At 44.3% G+C, this 21,697-nt stretch overlaps 1 protein-coding gene across 4 annotated transcripts in view; it reads left to right on the top strand.

Moving 5' to 3' along the window:
• Positions 1 to 12,558, top strand: part of LOC146835350 (uncharacterized) — a 648,392-nt gene extending 635,834 nt beyond the window's left edge. For all 4 annotated transcript variants that reach the window (XM_085600183.1, XM_085600184.1, XM_085600185.1 and 1 more), the window contains 2 exons: positions 632 to 679; positions 11,880 to 12,558. In XM_085600183.1, the coding sequence (XP_085456309.1) occupies positions 632 to 679; positions 11,880 to 11,883 (52 nt within the window). In that variant the 3' untranslated portion in view covers positions 11,884 to 12,558. The remainder of the gene's footprint in view (positions 1 to 631; positions 680 to 11,879) is intronic.
• Positions 12,559 to 21,697: the final 9,139 nt, after the last annotated feature.

The following is a 21,697-nucleotide window of genomic DNA, read 5'->3' as shown; positions in this document are numbered from 1 at the left end:
TGTGGGGGTAACTCTGTATGTAGGTTGCTCTATGTGAGTGGCTCTGTATGTGTAGGTGGCTCTGTGTGTAGGTGGCTCTGTGTGTGTAGGTGGCTCTGTGTGTGTGGCTCTGTATGTGTGGGTGGCTCTGTGTGGGTGGCTCTGTGTGTGGGTGCAAATGCAATAGGTCTCGCATTGGAGAGTGATTAAGCTATTGGCATTGTAAATAACAATGCCGTTTCTTTAAATGTTTTAAAAACAAAAACATACAAGAATGTCATGAGCAATGCCAACAGCTCTAACTTTAACAATGCCGAGACTATTTCATTGTAAATGCTTGTTTCTGTTTACCTCCCTGTGAATTCTGCTCCTTGGCCTGCACACAAATGACAGCTCCGTGGAGCACAGCTTCACAGATGTGCTTCACTATCTGTAGCAGCAAAGGCCAGGAGAATCACCAGCCCACGTTGTTTACTTATATTTTTTATTATACGTATATTTATGTGTGTACGTCACTCTCTCGATTGTGACATTCCAAAACTGCTGACCGCTATGATGTTTGTTTCCCTCAGTCCGCTACCTTCTCACTTTTCTATTATTCATCCTTTTTTTACAAGTTCAAATATTATTCTCGTGTTTTGTATCATTCCAGACGCAGCATTTTACTTCACTTACTTATCGCAATGAAAAATTACCGAAGGTAAACAAATAGTCATTAGATAATAAGCTCATTATATATTTGCACTTCTATTATATTATTTTGTTACCTAACATGGAAAATAAAATTTTGAAGAGACATAGGAAAATAACATCATTTACAACACCAATTGAACCAACAAATGCGAGACCGTTGGCATTGCAAATGCGGAGGTAGGGGGGTGGGTGGGACGGAAGTGTGTGTGTGCGTGTGTGCGGGTGTGTGTGTGTGTGAGAGAGAGAGAGAGAGAGAGAGAGAGAGAGAATGCGTGGGGAGTGGGGAATTAAACGCATCCACCAATCAGCAGGCGCAGTACCATCTACTGTTGCTAGAGGGCAGACTGCCTGACAACAACCAGCTGTTTTGTGTAGGTAATTTGCATACCCAGAAGCCACTGTAGAGCCACAATTACTTCCGTTTCATTGCAATGAGTAACACCAGCCTCTTTAAGCATTAAAAACCAGAAATATGCCTAGGTGTGTACATGGTTTGGTAAGATAGCATTACAGTTATTAATGTCGATATATTTGTTTAGTCCCTGTAATTTTCATGTCAGTTATAATACGAGGGATCCTTAAACTCTCACTCTCTCTTTGATAATTGCGCTAGCATAGGTCGTAGATCATTTGCACTTTGTGTGGCAATGAAAATCGACTTTGAGCAAATTTTTGGAGGATCTGTAAGAGATCCATTTTAAAGTGTGAATATTCAGATTTAGTGATAAATTATCTGTGAGATTTCAATGGTTTCAAAATTTAAGTAAAATAATGTTTAAGTAAAAAATATTTGTTGGGTGACAATCTATTCCGAAAATTGCCTTGATTACACGATTTATATGAGATGTATATATTAATATCTAAGAGATTTATATGAGATGTATATATTAATATCTACAACACAGTAAGAGAAAATGTTGATAAGTTTTAGACCCGTGACTTTTCTCACACAAAGGTGTTTATTATAATGTTTGGCGGATCGCCACCGCCGGGAGGACCGTGGTGGGAGCATCGCCCGCCACAAAGCTGGGAATAGAGGATGCCACCGGTGCGGGACCGCCACAAAGCTGGGAATAGAGGATGCCACCGGTGCCGGACCGCCGCACCACTGGCGGCCGGTCCCAGCACCGCTAGGGTGGCGGGTGGACAAAAGTCTACCCGCCATCCTAATAGGCCCCTTAGTTACAGGCGCTTTGGGTAAGGACTGTCCAAGAGCCTCGTTCAAACAGCTGGAGGTGCCAGGCTTCTTGCTGTTAGCAGGCAGGCACATACAGAGCAAACAAGCCTGCACAATGCAATAGGCCTCAAATTAATAAACTTTAAGCTATTGGCGTTGCAAATGCTAATATTAGTTATTATTTTTGTGGGTTAAAAAATATCTCAACAGTAGCATAAGTACTAAAAGATATTCCACAAAGCAAGGAAAAGATGCAGTACCACAGGTTGTTACTAGGTGTCCCTGTGGAGTTGTAAAGGGACCTCTATTAGCCACATAAAATACTGCACCCTTAATGCAATTATAAAGAGAAAGATTGCAGCTCAGCATGCACCACTGTTTATTTAAATGATGCCTTTTTAAAACGCAAGTTAGCAAAAATCTCACTTCCAATAAAAAACAAATGGAAATGTATGCTCAGCTGAAATTTGGCTATTTATAATTACATTTAGGGTGCAGTATCTTATCAGGCTAATACAAGTCCCTTTACAACTCCACAGGGACACCTAGTAACAGCCTGTGGTACAGCACCCTTTCCATGCATAGTGGTATTTTTTTTATTTATTACTTATGCTACTGCTGGGATATTTTGTTAATAAAACAATGAAGCATCATTTGCAACGCCAATAGCTCAAAGTTTCACTAATGCAAGACCTATTGCATTGAAAATGCTTTAAAAAAATGTTTTTCTTGATTTTCCTTCAAACAGAGAGAAAGTCATGACAGGCATGCCCTGATAAACATGCGCGTCATATCAGCAGTACTTAATTATCGCAGGGGCACTCAGGCAGCTGCACCTTGCTGCAATGGTTCTTAAACACAGCTCAGAATGCTGCCCATTGACTCTGAATTTGGATTGAGCCTTACGCACTGCTGCCCAAGACTTTGTCAGTGTTGAGGTGCTGAGCAAACCACATGAGAGCAGATATGTGCACAAGTGCCAAGAAACTCCTCGGTAGTCCTCACACTCGACAAGAGCCGGGCTGTCCAAGATCAATCAGCATGTGCAGAGGAGTCGAGCGGTGATTATGCCTGGCGATCACCTCCCTTCCTGTGTCAGTCTGTGCTTGCTTTCTTCACCCTAATGAGGTCCCCAACACGCCCTTTCCTCAGCAGCCACTGGCAGCAGTCCTGGTAGCGTGTGAGCAGGCCCCTTCTCCCCTCATTGATCCCGGTACCAGCAAGAAGAGTTCCAAGTCTAACTTGCGGGTCTCCTGGCCTACTGATCGGAGGCCCAAAGCCCAGCTGGCTTGTGCTCGAGACAAATCTGGGGGCATATTATCAAGAAACGGCGTTAAAATTATCGCCACTTTAGCGGCACAAAACTGCAGCTAAAGCGGCGATAATGGGCTTGATAATATGCCCTGGAGAATTCCAATAGAAGCCCATGTTAACACCAGAACATGGACTTCTATTGGAATTCTGAAGGGAATATTATCGAGCCCATTATCGCCGCTTTAGCGGCAGTTTCCTGCCACTAAAGCAGCGATAATGTTAACGCCGTTCTTGATAATATGCCCCTATGACTCTTTCACAGTCGTAGAGTTGTGTTTTCTCTCCCAACGGTTTGCATCATTTATAGTGCGTTTAGTGCAATTTACCTACAGATCACTATGAGCTAGTGGGGGCAAACAGAGCATAAAAAAACAGTTTCTGGGAAGAGGATTTTGATTATCTATGGCTTTCAGATCATTAGATCAGTGGATAATTCATGATCAACTAGTAATCGCAAATCATACATTCTGTGTTCATAGGTCCCAGTGTGGCAAATGTATTGAATTATGGGGCATATCAGCAACAGACGGTGATAAATATCGCAAAGCGCGCTTAGCGCTTTTATATTTATCGCTGCAATTTATCGCCTGGATAACGCGGTATTAACAACGCGTTACTCCAGGGCGATACATTTTCCATCAAAAGTGGCGTTATGCGGGAATATCGCTGTTAAACCAGCAATATTCCCGCAGTGATAGAAGAAACCTTGATGATAGGGAGATGTGGATTCAGCCACTGAATCCACCTCCCATGCCATAGATAGGGTAGTCATGAAAATTAGCAGACGTAAAATACCGGCGATAACAGTGGTTAACGCTGTATTTTACATCGCTAAGGGTGTCCTGGGCCGTATTGTAAATACGGAGTAGGGCAGTTAGAGATCATTTTCCCTTAGTTTTTGCAGGGAACGCCTACTTTGCATCTCATTAGAGATGCAAAGCGAGGCGTGAACTAAACAGGAGCTGATTCAAGGAAACACGCGATAGCGTGTCCTTGTAAATAATGCGATAAAATTATCGCCGCTTTTCGGCCGAAAACGGCCGCAAAAGCGGCGATAATTTTGTATCGCCTCGTTGTTAATATGCCCCTATGTGATTTGTATTTCTTGGTTCCTATCTTAAGGAATTATTAAACTGTTCTTTTTATACATAATAATAATCTTGTCTGCGCATTCTATCTTTAATTGGGACACCTAGTGACAACCTGTGGCACTGCAGCCTTCCCCTAAGAACTGATATTTATTTTCCACCAGTGAGTGGCATTAGGAAGAAGTGCAAGCATTTTTTTCTTCATTAAGCGGAATTTGGAATAAGAAATCTTACTGTAAAGACTACAAAAGCATAAAAAACACTTGGTAATGGAATTTAAATATTACTTAAAGAAAGGGTGCAGTACCACAGGTTGTTACAAGGTGTCCCTAGTAACAGCCTGTGTTACTGCATCTTTTTCTTAAGACCTGGGGGCATACTTCCAAGGGCAGTATCGCCGATTTAGCTGCACTTTTTGCCGCTAAAGCGGCGATATTCTTATCGCCCTATTAACAAGGCGGCGCTAACATACATTTGCGCATGTTAGCAGCCGAATTTCTAATGCTACGCATCTTAGTTATATACATCGCTAATGAGATGCAAAGTAGGCATGCCATCCTGAAACAACATGAGAAAGGTCAATAACACAACATCGCGGTATTTACAACTCGGACCCGCAACCGCGTAACGATGGGAAAAGTCCCCCTAACCGCGGTTTGCGCTGGATTTTAACACCACAAAAAAATCTGACTTAGCCAGCTCGTCAATGGGAGGTGGATTGTCAGGTTAAGTCCACCATGGCTTATTATCAAGGATTTCCCTATCGCTGAGGTATTATCGCTCGATTTCCTGCGATATTCACGCATTTTGCCGCTATCGCTGGATTTTTTATTTCCTTGGAGATAAGTGTTGATGATAACGCGCTAACTCAGCGATGAAATCCAGCAATAGCCGGCGATAAGTAAAACAGCGCTGAGCGGGCTTTGCGATATTTATCGCAATTTCTTGATAATGTGCCCCCTGATATTTAAATCCCATTACCCAGTGGCTTTAGAAAGAAGCGCAATTGTGTCTTCCTTCCTTAAGAGGATTTTATTTTCTAATCCTAAAGGTTACAAAAGCCAAAATAAAATGCAAGCAAATGCTTGCAATGTTTCCTAAAGCTATTGGTAATGGAATTTAAATATTGGGGCTTAAGAAAAGGGCGCAGTACCATGGACACCTAGTGACAGCCTGTGGTACTGCACCCATTCTTAAGCACTAATATAGGCATCCCATTACTAAGTGGCTTTTAAGAAGAAGCACAATCATTTCTTCCTTTATTACGTTGAATTTTTTTCTTATCCCAAGTGCTCGAAAGCAACTGCGTAATGGAATTCCTATATAAGGGGCATATTATCAAGGACGGCGTTAAAATTATCGCCGGTTTAGCGGCAGAAAACTGCCACTAAAGCAGCGATAATGGGCTTGATAATATGCCCTTGTGAATTTCAATAGAAGCCCAGGTTCACACCAGAACATGGACTTCTATTGGAATTCTCAACAGCATATTATCAAGCTCATTATCGCCGCTTTAGCAGCAGTTTTCTGCCGCTAAAGCGGCGATAATTTTTAACGCTTTCCTTGATAATATGCCCCTTAGTGCTTAAGGGAAGGGTGCAGTACCACAGGTTGTTTCTAGGTGTCCCACTAAGTAACAGCCTGTGGTACAGTGCCCTTTTCTTAAGCCCTAATATTTAAATTCCCTTACCCAGTGTCTTTAGAAAAGAGTTTGAACATTTAGGCTTTTGTAGCCTTTGCGGTATGCCGCACTTTAACTTTATATGTTTAAAGTTAAAGTGTGCAAAGCTGTCAATGTTTGAAAAGCAAAAAAGTAGATATTAAAGGCTTTCTGCTACATTTTAAAAGGCATTGCTGACATTAATGTAAAGGTGGTGGTGACTCTCTGGGTTGTGCCATAATTGTGTGCTTTAAAGTGCATCTTTATCGTGTTTGCATGGCATGTAAATAAGTAGATTAAGCGGATTGGCTTTAAAGTGTGTGGTAAGCTGTGTAGGATGCGCACAACAAAGCGGCAGGCACCTAAACACGCAAAAACGGGGGGTAGAGGGCGAGAAGTCATGGAGAGGGGAGCCAGAGAAGAAAATAGTATTTGGAGTAAAGAGGCCAGTCACCATGGAAGGATACAAATGAGAGCATGGCTGTCATGAGGAGGGACTAACAAACCTGACACCAACCTGAAGGCTGCTTTTAGGCCCTAAGCCAATGAAAAAGATGGGCGGAGAGTGGACGGAGCTTCCACAAAGCTTCCACACTATACTGAATACTGCATGCCTCACAAAGCGAGCAGCGCATGTGCTGCAACGTTAGGCTCGACCTAAGAAGTAGCGTCACCTGCAATTATAAATCATTAGAAACAGATATTTCTGGTTCATAGTGACCAGAGTACTCTGTGCAGGACTCCACTGGCTCCTAGTGTCAGCCTCTGGTACTGCACCCATGGTGTATATAAAGTGTGGTTCCTGGCTAGGGTTATTAGGGCCCCTTGGTGACCACTTCTTGTACTGCACCCTTGTGCATTGTAGGAACAACCCATTCCTACTGGACCTGTAGTCAGTTTTGCCAGATTTTGAGACCTGTCCGAAACCTAAAGCTATCCAAGTCGTACAAGTTCAAATTCAGCTCCAGAAGACCAGTATCGGTCCAAACCAACCCTAAGTTACAAATCTCAAATTGTGTAAAAACATACTTCAACAAGTATTTGCAATGCAAATTGGTCTTGCATTTGTGAGAGTTAGAGTTATTGGGATTAATAATGACAATGTTTTTTACCTTTATTTCAAATATGCTGAGATTTGCATGTCAGCCGGACACGGATTTAGAATACGCTATACTGCGTTCTTACTCAAATTTGAGAAATCTTGGAAACATATTGGCCATTGACCTTGATGCCGGTCCTTGGACCTCTATATTAAGGACACACTGGCGGTCTCCTGGGATTGAGGCCTTATTTACGTGCAATTTACGTCATTTAACAGACGCCACATGCCAACCACGCTTTATCATTTTCTTCCTTTGCAACTCATTCTCGACATTAACCCAATGCCCTGAAGAAGCCCATGTCTGGGCGAAACGCGTTAGCTGTTTCAAAAGATGCACATCAAGCGTATTTGAAATAAAGACACAAAAAATACTTCAACAAACGACTACTGATTGTTTATAAAACTGTGCAGTTTGCATCGTGTTACTTAGTACTAGTATCCATTGCCTCTCATCTATCTTCTTAATCTGATAGAACTCCTCTACTGTAACCCTGGCACACTGATCCTCAATTTATTGGTGTGTGCATACCAGAACATACCAGAGCTATGCAGCAAGCGTTAGTCTAGGCAGCACCGAGTACTGCTGCAAAACATATTGCAGACAGCTTGGAGCCATGTGGTGCACACAGCTTAAAAAGCAAAAGAAGATAAAGTCCCGCTGCCGCCGCTGTTCCGCACCGCTGGGCCTGCTGTTCGGTGGGGAGGGGTTATTACCGGTGCCGTGATGCTGTGCGGTAAGGGGAAACTCAGCAATGCCTGAAAGTAAAGTTTGGCATGTGGCCGCGCCCTGTCCGGCCGCCATCTTTCAGAGGAGGATCAGGCCTAAGTCCCACTACTGGGCTGTGCCTTTACACCACCACGCCGGTGCCGAGTGGTCCCCCCGGAGACCCCGATATAGCGCCTGCAATTGGGGATGCCTTGGCTGCTGGAGTGCCGAGGCCCGCCCGCGCTCACCTCGGAGTCCCAGAACAGTGCTTTGATCAGCTGCTGGATCCTGGGCGGTCGACTGGTCACACTGGCAGGGTGCACAGAGGCTAGGGAGCTTGGCTGGAGAGCTCCGTGGTGGCGCGGGCCCCCTGGGCTTTGGAAGCTAAATCCACAGAGGCCGGTGCTCTGCGGGGCTGGTTGGCCCCTCTACTGACTTTGTAGCCGCCATTTTGGAAGCTAGGTACACACTATTTTGAGTCCGGAACACCGTCGGCGCAGAGTGTGCCTGCCAGAGGAACCTCCTTGCAGCCGCTGCTATCCCTGGTGCTGGTTGGACAACAACCTGAGAGCTGGCTGGGGGACGCTGGACTGTGGGGCTGAGGCGGTGGAGGCCGGAGGCTGTCGTGGGCGTGGCTGTGTGGGGACTCATACTAGGGCAGTGGAGAGACTGTCCCTGTTGGACATCAGGGGCACATCTGGATTAACACCTATTTACCTACACTGGCATAAGTGGGGGCCGCAGCTCATTGATTACGAATGGAGATGGCGGAACGCCCCTGACTGGTGCTCGGGGAGACCATCTTGCACCAACTAATTTGCGGCCTGTTCCTTGCCAGACTGGAGAAGGTGAGTGTTGTCTATTTTCTCTGGCCGCGGAGTGTGAACGGGAGGGGACCTGTACCCACCCTCATCACCGCGTGGTACGGGAACCTTGGTGCCACTCTGTCCCTGTTGGACTGTAGACGAGGCGGTGGGCTATTCCTGCTGACTGTGTGTCCTCCTTCCAGCTTCAGCCCCTGTGTTGTACGCTGTCGGGGAGGAGTGACCCACATCACCAGGGATGATTCACTCTCTTTGCCTTGAACGGGGATCTTGCGTTTTGTGCTTCGGACCTAACTTTGTTATTCTGGAGGAATTCTGAGGGTGTCTACGTGGGATACTTGGGGTCCCTTTGGCCTGGTGTGTGGACTGACTTACATGCGTCCCGCGGCATCCATCATATAGTCATCTTCCAATGCTCTTCTGCCTTGGCCTCACGGCTTGGCCCCTCTCGATTGCCGCATCAATGATTCCCATAAGACGATCTACCATGCCTCTAAAAAATGAAGCACAGAAGGACGCTGACACTAACGTGATTCATGATAACCCTGTTAACTCCCTCTAGTCTAAACCCCCGCTCAGCCCCCTATCCCATCCCTCAAAGCTGGCAGCAGGGAAATCCAGCTCGGTGATGCCGGTCACTCAGGCGTTCATGGAGTCCTTTTTGCAGGAAATCAAAGATGAGATCGTCTCCCTTCGTCAAGATCTTAAGACAGACCTGCAAGACATCTGGCGAGACGTCACCAAGATTGGCGGAATAGTTGATGACCTTGAACGCACTATGGACACTAGAGCGATGGGTCATAAAAACCTGTGGAAGAGGATGGCGTATCTCGAGGAGCAAAATATCACCCTACAACTAAAACTAGAGGACCTTGAAAATCGCAGTTGGCGGAACAACCTGCGCATCCGGGGCGTTCCACTGGGGGTGGAAGGCAAGGACATTTTAGCTTACATGGCGAAGCTTCTTCAGGCCATCAGGAGAACGAGGAAGCCTCACCACCTATGTTTGATAGGGCCAATAGGGTCTCTGGCCCACGCAAACGTCCTGAATTCATCCCAAACATTCCTACCAGAGATCAATATTACGCTGAAAAGGAGGCTATTCTAAAAAAGGTACAGGGGATCCAAGCGGTGTCTTACAATGGACTGTCTATCCAGATCTTTCAGGACCTGGCGCTAGCTACACTCAGACGGAGAAAAGACTTTAAGCTTGTCACAGACAAACAAACTGAGGGAGCTGAACATCAAATACCAATGGGGTCGTTCCTTTGCCCTGATGTTTTCCTGAAAAGGTAAGAGTGGAGTTCTCCGTTCCTTAAGTGAGGCGAAGCAGCTGCTACAGCTCCCTCTGGAGAGTGATGGGGAGGACCTGAGTGCATCTCGAGAGCGTCGGGAGGGGCCTCTCCACCCGCTTTGGTTCACGGTAATGCCTCCTAAGTTCAAGCGTCGCATGCAGGAACTTGACTCTTCCCAGGCTAAACAAGATATCATCAGTCATATCCGATCAGTGAGTAGCTCCCCTTCCCCAACTGGGTCGCCGGACCCTAAGGGCTAGCCCTTCCCACGCAGTGCTGCAACCTGACCCCGCGTTAGGGTCACCTGTATTTTGGTGCTGATTCCATTTGCCAATGGACTTGAGAGGGCAGGCCCTGACCCTGCGAGGTGCTGGTTGAAATTGGAAGCCCTATATGGGGTTTGAACTGTTTGCTTGGCCCTCTGTTTTTGGTGAGAGTGGACCCTTGGAGAACATTGACGCTGCAAGTGCGACTGACTATCTTGAGAATGGCCCGATGGCTGGAGCAGCTACCGCTTTTTTTTTAACCTCACTACGGGACTGTGGTAGCGGTGACCCACACATTTTTGTACGACTGCTACCCCACTTCTTCAGAGTCTGGTAGGAGAGTGACTTTTCTAGAATGGCCTGTTCATATGACATTGGGCTGTTCTCGATAGACTCTGTAAAGTTTTGGCCCGGTTGGCCAATAGATATTGTCTCTTTTGTTTTCTTTCTTCTTTTCTTTCTTTCATCGGTTGGCCTATTGCTTAGGGATGTGCTGTGTGTGTTGTGTAGGGTACTGCCTGGACAGGTGCTGTTATGGTGATGCACTGCACTGGCTCTATAATTTTGATGGATGGGCCTTGGGCTTGGAGGAGGATGTTGTTGGGCTTCTGGAACTGCTATGAGGCCTATGGGGGTCCTATCTCTCTTTGGGGCATACTATCAAGAACAGCGTTAAAATTATCGCCGCTTTAGCGGCAGGAAACTGTCGCTAAAGTGTCGATAATGGGCTTGATAATATGCCCTTGAGAATTCCAATAGAAGCCCATGTTCTAGTGTGAACATGGGCTTCTATTGGAATTATCAAGGGCATATTATCAAGCTCATTATCGCCGCTTTAGCGGCAGTTTCCTGCCGCTAAAGCGGCGATAATTATAATGCCTTTTTTGATAATATGCCCCTTTATGTCTTACCATGTTTAACCCTATTAAGCTCCTCTCTCTGAACGTAAAGGGGCTGAACTCCCCTAATAAGCGACATCAGGTTTGGCGATATCTCCTCCACCAGGATCCTGATGTCATCTTTCTTCAGGAGTCCCACTTGCTCTCTGGTGATACCCGCCTTATGTCCCATCCCAAGTATCCCATTCAATATTGGGCCTGTTCCTCCTCTAAAACGGGGAGAGTAGCGATTCTCTTCAAACCATGCTGGCATGCGAAGAAGCTCAAGGCCACGACAGATGTGGGTGGGAGATTCATTAAAGTACACATGGCGTGGGGTGGTTGGTCTTTAACGTTTGTCAATATATATGCCCCTAACCAAAACCAGGACTCTTTTCTGCGCCTCCACCTTGGGGAGTTCCTACAGTCGGTCACAACCCCTATTATTCTTGAGGGGGACTTTAATTTGGTCTGGGACCCAGAGTGGGACCTTACTGTGCTGGAGCGGGTTTTTCTTAATTGGTCATACACCCCCTCCATTTGTCTGTTTGTAATTAAAATAATTAATTAATAATTATAACAATAATAATGGTTTGTTGTGTTTGGTACTAAATCAACATTACTAATATAGAATACACGTGGGATTTGCATTAGCATGGCCTAATTAATACGTAAACTAATTTTCGTACGCATACTAATGATAAATATTTAGTATGTGCAAGTTATATGTTGCTTACGTGATGTGAATTGTGATTTGTGCTTTAAATGTGAATTTAATTTGCAATGCGTGTTGCTAATTGCTAGATAAATACACACACATAAAGGGTTTAGCAAGGGGAAAACATTTTGATAGTCATTTCCATGTATTAATTACGTTTTGTGTTCTTTTTGCTTAAGTTGACCTTTTCGGAGTGGCCACAAAATGGCTGCCACTCGTATTTGACGGACGACTGACAACTAGAAGGAACCTGGGTGAAGTGCGCCTGCGCAAAGAAAAGAGATGCAATCATCTTATCCTGACCCCAGGCAGACTGGCCTTGTCAAGGGAACATCCGGGATGTGTGCCAATCTTGGAACAATAATGATTTATAAACCTTGATTTGAAACATTCAATGACACTATGGACACCCAGACACATGGGAACCAAACCTGACCCAAGCGGATGCGAAACTGTAACAACATCTATTAAAATTATGAACTATCCTTATTAGAAACATTTTCCGTCTGAGAAACGAGAGGCGACAGTAAATTGTCCAATCCAGTTTGTCTAAGACACATATTGTTGCTGTTTCATTGTTAATTTTCCTGTAAAAAGGTGTAGACTAGTGAGGAAAAAAGCACTTCTACTTCTCTTCTTGATTTCCTGACGACATGCTGACGGAGAGGACGGTGACTCTGCTGGACAGATGCTACCAAAGACTCTGAAGGACTGATTGATGCCCTATTGCTTTACGAACTTTGATTTCTTATGGGCATAAAGACAAAGACCTGAGCCTGACTTAGAGGACGACTTTTAGCCAGGTTAGGTAAATATGCGAACGAACCAATGATTGCTTTCTTTCATGCTTTATTTTAGATAAACCATACAAATTGAAAGAATTGTGTCGGGTTATTATTTAGTGATGTTTCTTTGCATATGTTTAGATAATTGAATGTCGCATCACTCAGCAACATGCTGATCCATGGCCTATCCATGGGAGGATTTATTGGATTAATGACTAGTTTCTAGTGAGGTAGGGAAAGATAGGTGAATTCAGTACTCATTAGGAGTTTGTGTATTTCCTCTCATGACAGCGTACGGTGTAGAAAGAATCACCTCTTAAAGGTACCATAGGTCTCTTGTGCATGAATGTTGGTGTTATGGGCCCCACCAGTGAATGAATGTATGAATGTGGTTGTAGAGATCTGTGGTCTGTGACGTAAAGAGGGATTAAGCACTCCGCGCTGCTTCAGTTTTCTGGTAGCAGAATGATGGTTAGCTATTGTCTTGGGTTTTGCGACGGTTGCTTGTAAATAGCTTATTGATTATTGATTGGTATTGATTTATGTACTAACACTCTATGTTGAGTCGCGTCGAGTTTTATGTTTGCACGGCTTCTGGGATGTAGGAAGTCGGGAATTGGTAGCAGTTCCGTAGTAGGGCAGAGGTAAGCGCTGCTCTCGGGAAAGACGGAATTATGGTTGCCCGTAGGTACACGGGGAAAACGTGTGACAATAGAAGTTGCACGGCGCATTGTCTGGTTTCGATTCGGTAGCATCGCCGCGTGTTGCCACTAGTAATATTCTCGGTGTGAGAGAAGTGTGAATGATAGCGAAGGGTTATCTGTGAAATTTTGGTCTTAAGTACCAGGAAACCAATTGGCATACCGATAACGCTTACTACTGAAAAGGTAGCAGGTATATTCTGAGCTTGCTAGAAGGACAAAGTAGAGGGAAGCGCTGCTTTGTTAACATATGGTAATTTCTGTAGTAGGGCAGAGGCAAGCGCTGCTCTCGGGAAAGACAGAAAACTGTGTGAATAATCTACATTTTCCCTGTATGACAGTGTGCGTATGAAAAAGGAATTTTATTAATGGCGAAACTCTAGTGTTAATTAATATTAGAGAAGCGGTTAGTTAATGATTGTTAGAAGGGTAAGGTAGAGGGATGTGCTACTTTATCAACGGAAGTAACGATTCCGTAGTAGGGCAGAGGTAAGCGCTGCTCTCGGGAAAGACGGAATTCTCGTGGGAAAGGTCTTTTGCTGTTCTTTGGTTAGCGAAGCAGACAATGGAGATGTTTTAGTGTTGTTACTAACAGAATTGTAGAAATTGATACAAAGAGAACATACTGTGCAGATTGTAGAGGAGGGGTAGACGCGAGAAGAGCAGAAAGCAGAGCTGCCGCAGCGGCTGCTGACGTCAGAACAACCGCGCTGGGATTGGACAGTGGGTTGAAGGCGTAAAACGCTCCGGATTGGCGCGTTAGTGTAAAGCCGCGCTAGAATTGGAGAAATACAGGGTGACGTAAACGTGCCCTGATTGGTGCGTTGGTGTGAGCCGCGCTGACATTGGAGAATTGTGACAGTGACGTAAACGCTCCTGATTGGTGCGTTAGTGAGAGTCGCGCTGTGAGTGGACGGAATAGCGGTACAGTTGTAAGCAGACTAAACGGTACACGAAAACCCTAGAAAATATGTATTACCAACCACTAGAAAAGAAGAAAACGTGGTTTGGAAAAATAAAGAAACTGTTTAAGAAAGACAAACCAGTTGAGACTAGGGAAGGACAGTTACTTCCCCCTCTGAAAACACCCGCATCTGCAATGATTGTGAAATACGGGTACCATACTTGTATTTGGTTAGACAATTGGGTAAAATACACCAAGGACGATGGAGTCCTGGCATTTCCAGAACATGGTTCCTTTAATTTGGCTGTATTAAGGAATCTTAGGGACAAAATGAACGACTTAGAGCCAAGACCTAGACCAATGCAGTTTGAGGCGTTGGCAGAATGGGAAGATGAAATGCACGAGCGAAAGAGACAGCGAAGTGGTAGGGGCTACCGATATATGTTCGGTAGACCATATGGACAGGAAACACATGATGATCGAATGAAATGGTGGCGAAATGCAAGCATGACTCAGGGAATGTATCCTGTGAGAATGGCAGGAGAGAATGAAGGGAGAAAATGTACAGAGAAAAGGCATAATGTGGAATCGAGTGGGTACGAAGCGAATGAATCGGATGATGATGTTCTGAATGATGTGTTTTATAAAAACCCACCACCGTACCGACCAGAACCAGAGGCATTGTCACCAAGTGCCCCAATGAGAGAAACATTGCGAACCATTAAAACAGAGACTATGTCACCAGAGTTGAGTAAAAGTAACTTTACAAGAGAGGCAGAAAAACAGGCAGAAAATAGAGAAGTTGGTGAAAGTTCAGCAGAATTGGCAAAAACTACCCTAGAACTAACCGAGAAAATAAGAGAATTGACCAAAAATCTAGAAGCTGTAACAGTTCCGGTAACAATAGGTCCAGTAATGCCATATTTGAAAAGCAAAAGGACACTGAACATTGTTTGACAGTACCGTACAGGAGTCAAAATCAAGTTGGGAACTCAGGACGGACTCAAATTGAGAATCCGTGGGGACCGACAATAAATATGTTTGAACCAAACGTTTCAAATAATCCCTTTGTGAATCAAAATTATGTTGAAAAGAGTAGAATGACAGTGGAGACATTGTTAGAACCACAAAAAGCCCCAGACCTGAATATAGAAAACCCAGTAGGGCCCTCTGCAGAAGAATTAAGTGAATGGCTCAGGGGACTACAAAAGAAGGATCAAGAGTCCCAGTCAATAGATGTGGCCAAATTACGAATGAAATTAGAAGAATTAATAGTAGGAACTATCCCGACTGAAAAATTGAAAAACTATCAGGATGAAGAATTGTTGTTTCTCTGCAAGAGTGCAACATGGAGAGCGAAGAATTTGCATGAAAGATTAGAGGAAATTGCAAATGAAATGGGAATAGATTTTGACAAAGTAAAAGCGCTGCAGAAACCTTATCGAGTTGATTTCACTGAAAAAGACATGGTAAACCTGAATACAACAGGACGAATAGGTCAGATTAAGGACATTATTGGATTATTGAGAAAATGGGATGATGTGGACAAATGGAGAAGTAAGTGGTATAAGAAACGTGATAATACCTCAGATAGGACAAATTCGGCATTTCCTGTGAGGGAGAAAGAAAAGGTAGTGACAGAATACCCCATGAGAGAGATTCCAGGAGGAGGGTATGTACATGTTCCATGGACAAGACAGGACATTTTGTCATTCACAAATGATTTCCCTCGACTACGCGAAAAGCCCGTTGAGTGGTATCGGCAGGTAGACAGATTTATAAAATTGGCAAAAGTATTATGGATAGATTTGAATAGTCTATTCGATATAATAGTACCAGCAGATTTGTGGACAGAGTGCAAGTTGATGATCAACTGGCCAACTCAGGAGTACCCTAGGGATCCGAAGTCAGGAGCACCAGACCCTGAGGTAATGAAGAAGTACGAGCAGGTTATGGTATTTTTGAAGAACAAGGTACCCCCTAAAGAGACTGATTGGGTGAAAATTGACAGAACCCATCAGGAAAGCAAAGAGTCAGTACATGCATACTATGAGAGACTAATTCAGGCTTTTAAGCAGTTCAGTGGAGATGAGAACCTGAGTGACAAAGATTTGAGTCATTTCGTATACAGATTTGTGTATGGTTTACGTCCAGAAATTGGCGACATGATCAAGCAGCACACAGTTTACTGGCAAAATAAGAAAATAGATGAGGTGTTAAGACATGCTAAGTATTTCAGTGATGAGATTGAGGCAAACCAGCGAAAACTGAAGGAAAAGGCAATGTGGGCTCAGGTAAAGGTAGCTGAGCGACAGGAAGCCCAGTTGGTAGAACAAGCAAATAATCCAGGTACAAAACCAAGATTTGGTAAAGGGAAAGGTAATTTAGAAGAAGCTAAAAAGAAATTTCCATGTCATAATTGTGGCGAGCTAGGGCATTGGAAATCCGAGTGTAAGAACCCCCCAAATGCTAATAATGAAAATCGATCCTTGAATCAACAGGTGCAGAAAGAGGTGGGTGGTCAACTGCAGCAACAACAGCAGGTGGTTAATTCCCAGAATCAGGTGCCAAAACCACCTTTCCCGCAGAAAAGAAACTCACAGAAATATAGCAATGAATCGGGATTCTACAATGAAGAACAGGTAAATAAAGCCATCACGCGCTCGCGCTCTTTCGCAGTACTGGCTGCAGAACGATGAGAGTGATTCAGAGATGGGTTATTGACGGTGCCGAAGGGAGGAAGAAGAGTGCGTACTTGGCGCAACTCTAGAAGTAGACCAGACAGGACCATTTGTAGATGGGAAGGTTAATGATGAGAATATTACTTTCCTAGTGGACACTGGCGCTACTCGATCGACTGTTAGATCAGCTGATGTGAAGAATCTTCCTCTCTCGGATGAAACGATCCAAGTAGTTGGTGTATCTAACCAACAGCTAAAAACATACCTTACAGAACCTGTGAAGGTTAGTATAGGGAAATTCACTGAAATGCACCGCTTTGTATTGTGCGATACTAGTCCTGTAAATTTGCTAGGAAGAGACCTTCTGTGCAAAATGAATTGCACCATATTTTGTACTCCGGATGGAATAGCTTTAGAAACACCGGATGAGGATGTGTTGTATAGAATGACCTTAGCTAACAGAGAATGTGAAAGGGTTGGAACATATGCAGTGTTCAATCCAGATGAATTGCCAAAAGAACTGAAATTATCAGTGAAAGCAGAAGTTTGGGATTTTACTGGAGAAGATGTAGGGATAATGAGAAACGTAGACCCAGTTAAAGTTACTGTAAAAGAAGGAGTAAGTTATCCAAATATTCCCCAATACAGATTGACACCTGAGATAATTGAAGGAGTTACTCCGATAATTGAGAAGATGATCAAGCAGGGAATTCTGAGAGAGATAATGAGCAGTCCATGTAACTCACCCATAATGGGCATGAAAAAGACAAATGGGAAGTTCAGAATAGTGCAAGACCTGCGAAAAGTGAATAAAATTGTTGTCCCATGTTGTCCCATTGTACCAAATCCATCAGTAATTTTGTATCAGATTCCCCATGATGCAGAATGGTATACAGTGATTGATCTATGCCATGCATTCTTTTCCATCCCGTTGCATCACGACAGCCAGCAAATTTTTGCATTTCGGTTTGGAGACCGTATTTTGGCATGGTGCCGAATTCCACAGGGGTATACAGAAAGCCCCTCCATATTTAATCAATTGTTGAAGAAGTCATTGGAAAGTTTGCAAATGCCTGAAAGCTCAGTACTAGTGCAGTATATCGATGACCTCCTTGTGGCATCAAACTCGAGAAGCTTGTGAGGTAGACACTATAGCCCTACTAAATCACTTGGCAGACGGAGGACTGAAAGTGTCCCCAGCCAAACTGCAGTACTGTAAAAAAGAAGTACAGTTTTTGGGACATAACATTGAGAAAGGATTGAGAAAAGTAACAATAGACAGAATAAGAATGATAAAAGGAATGAGAGCCCCCATGACCCAAAGAGAAGTGAGAATGTTTCTGGGAATGGTAGGGTACTGACGCCAGTGGATCAGCAACTTTTCGCTGATGGCAAAACCTCTGGTACGGCTGACAAGGAGTGATGTAAAAGATCCCCTTGAATTGAACAAAGAGGAATTGGCAGCATTCAAACAGTTAAAAGACAGTCTGTGTGAGGCCCCAGCGTTGGGAATGCCTGATTACGAGAAATAATTTGAGTTATATTGCAGTGAAAGAAACGGATGCGCACTCTCTGTGCTGATCCAGAAACATGGAAGTCTGCGGAGACCAATTGCATATTACTCATCAATGCTTGATCCGGTAGCTGTAGGCTTACCTGGTTGTCTGAAAGCAGTGGCTGCAACATGTCGAAGCTTGGAACAGAGCGAGGGAATTGTGATGGGATACCCTTTGAAAGTGTATGTACCCCATGATGTGGCGATTCTCTTAACAAGGAGTCGTACTCAATACATGACACATAGTCGGCTGACTAAGTATGAAAAGGTTATCTTGGGTGCCACAAATGTGAGCCTTGCGAGACGTGTGAATGTGAATTCTGCAACACTAATGCCTGATGGTGTGGATGTGGAAGTGAGAAATGAAGCAGATCATGATTGTTTGGATGTGCTTGAGTATTGTACAAAACCACGACCAGACATAAAGGATTTACCTTTACCAGAAAATGACTATGTAATGTTCGTTGATGGGTCATGTCTGAGAACAGAAGAAGGTGTGTTGAGTGCAGCATATGCAGTGTGCACGGTTGCAACAGTGTTGGAAGCATCCTATCTGAAAGGTGTAAAATCCGCTCAGGTAGCAGAGTTAGTGGCCCTGACTCGAGCATTCAAACTTGGAAAGAATGTCAGGGTAACTGTGTTGACTGACAGTCAGTATGGTTTCGGAGTTGTCCACGATTTTGGCCAATTGTGGCTACAAAGAGGTTTCCTGACCTCAGGTGGAACTCCTATAAAGAATGCTGAAATGGTTGGAAAATTGTTTGAGGCGATACAGCTGCCTAGACAATTGGCTGTGGTGAAATGTGCTGCTCATAATCAAGGTGATGATTACGTAACTGTCGGCAACAGATTTGCCAATGACATGGCACAGTACTGTGCCAGGAATCAATATTCGGTTAACAGGGGAAAAGAAAAGGAGATGACTTGCTATTCCTTAATGTTTACTAACGTTGTAGGGACATGGGAAGAAGTGAGACAATTGCAAGAGGAAGCAGGAGAGGAGGAAACAAGGCAGTGGGTCAAAGCAGGGTGTGCCCCAAGGGAAAAGGATCAGGTGTGGGTCTATCGAGATGGAAGACCAGTCATGCCTGATAGCATGTTGTCTACCATGGCACGGATGTATCATGGCCAGGGACACATAGGTCGTTTAAGCAGACCTGGTACAACCCAAAATTCAGAATCATATCTGAAAGTCTATGTCAGAGATGTCTAATTTGTCAGCAATTCAATCCTGGAAAGAAGACAGTGGTGAGCCTAGGATTTATAGGCCAAGAAGGAGGACTTTTCACCAGAATGCAGGTAGATTTCATTGAGATGCCCCGATGCAATGGACTAAGGTACGTTCTGGTCATAGTCTGCCTATTCTCCAGGTGGGTGGAAGCCTACCCAACCAGGAGAAATGATGGATTGACAGTGGCAAAATTGCTTTTGAGGGAATTCATCCCCAGGTTTGGGTTCCCAGTGACCCTTGAATCAGACAGAGGAGGGCATTTCTATAATGAGATTGTAAAATTGGTCAGTGAAGCATTGAATGTACAACAGAAACTGCACTGTGCCTACCGACCAGAGGCTTCTGGTGTGGTCGAGCAAATGAATGGCACAATTAAAAATAGAATTGGAAAGATGTTTTTAGCCACAGGAATGAAATGGCCTGATGTCTTGCCTCTAGTCTTAATGACCATACGTGCAACCCCAGATAGAACTACAGGGTTAAGTCCTCATGAGATAATCATGGGACGTGCCATGAGACATGCATTTATTCCAGCCAATAAACTGATGACAATATCTGATGACATGGTGTTGGACTACTGTAAAGGCCTGGCTGACGCAGTTCATTCTGTGTTTCATCAGGTTGGGGCGGATGCCACCACCACTGAACAGAAGCCAGCCCATGATCTAAGCCCAGGAGATTGGGTGAGAATAAAAGTCCACAGAAGAAGAAACTGTTTGGTTCCCAGGTGGGGAAAACCAAGACCGGTCATTCTGACCACGACAACAGCTGTGAAGTGTGCAGGACTGAAGAACTGGATTCATGCCAGTCATACCCTGAGGATACCAAATCCAGTGGATTGCAAAGAGAAAGAGTACTACGACGAATCAGAGTTGTAGTGAAGAGTACCCTAATACGTACATACATTGCTAAGTTAGCATAACTACGTTAGATGTCAGAATGCCATCTTGCCGCTTTTCGCAGATTTGCACACGACACTACAGTTACATGTTATTGTTGGAAAAGCTGCTTGCTCGCGTTTTTCTTCACATGATGAGAACCGTCTGCTGTTAACATCCCTAGCCGCGAGCTGCGACCTTGGTCTGTACACAGTGTAACAGAAACAGTCTGGGTCACTAGACAATGCATGTTTTCCACTTCAGGTTGATCGACTCACTATTTAGCCATAACACACATGCAGCTGCGAATACCTGAAAGTTGGGTGCTTTTAATATTGCAAGCAGCATGTTTAGCACACATTCTGGAGACGAGCCTTCCTGCGAGAAGACTTCAGCTGATCCTGTGATGTGATCTCCCTAGGCTGATCCTTGAGGTATGGGGTTCCCCATTCAATCCTAGAGACCTTTTATTAGCTTAATAATATTAGCTTATTAGTGAAGGGAAGGTGGTTGTACCCACTGTCATTTATAATATGATTTCTCCCTTTATTTTCTATGGTATTGTAACAATGCTGATGGTTTTGATATTAATCATTTGTCTGCTTGTATTAGCCAAAGTACTGCATCTTAGGACACGAGGTTTATAAAATAAACTCTTTAAACTTTACCGTGCCTCCTATTACTCTTGTTGTGGACTGATATGAGAATAATTTACGAACAGGTGTTTCTGATTCCCACCATTCCTGAGAGTGATCTAAGTCGCTTGTTCTGGGTTGTCTATACATTGGGGCCTCCGTGATAATACGGATAACGAATGGGACACTGTTGCTAGCCGAATACGGGGTTCTGGGTTCTGAGGCGAGTTTCTGGTACACCACAATTCACTGAGGTCCTGGTTTCCTGCGCATAGTTCTGTGTATGAGCAGAATCCCTGCAACATGGCGCACCTAACGTTTGGTCTTTTGATTTGAGATGCCTTAGTAGTGCTTATATTAGTCCACGGCACCCTCACTCTTGTTTCCGGATAACAAGACTGACGGATTCAAACCTACCTATTACTATCGTGATAGGTTCCTTCAAGCTTGATCATTAAAAAGGTTTCTGAACCCTTGTGCTACTGATTAAACTAAGTGTAGTTTGTCCTTATGGCGGTAGAGATAGCAGCACACAGTCGTACCCCTATGCGACGTCATTTGACGCAGTATGGGGTGCCGGACACTGGTATGGAAGTTATCTTTGTGGTAGGTGCCAACGCGTCTTAT

This window comes from Triturus cristatus, chromosome 4_2 (assembly GCF_964204655.1).
Source record: "Triturus cristatus chromosome 4_2, aTriCri1.1, whole genome shotgun sequence".
In the NCBI taxonomy this organism is placed as follows: Eukaryota; Metazoa; Chordata; class Amphibia; order Caudata; family Salamandridae; genus Triturus; species Triturus cristatus.
This window is presented reverse-complemented; position numbering and strand designations above follow the sequence as displayed.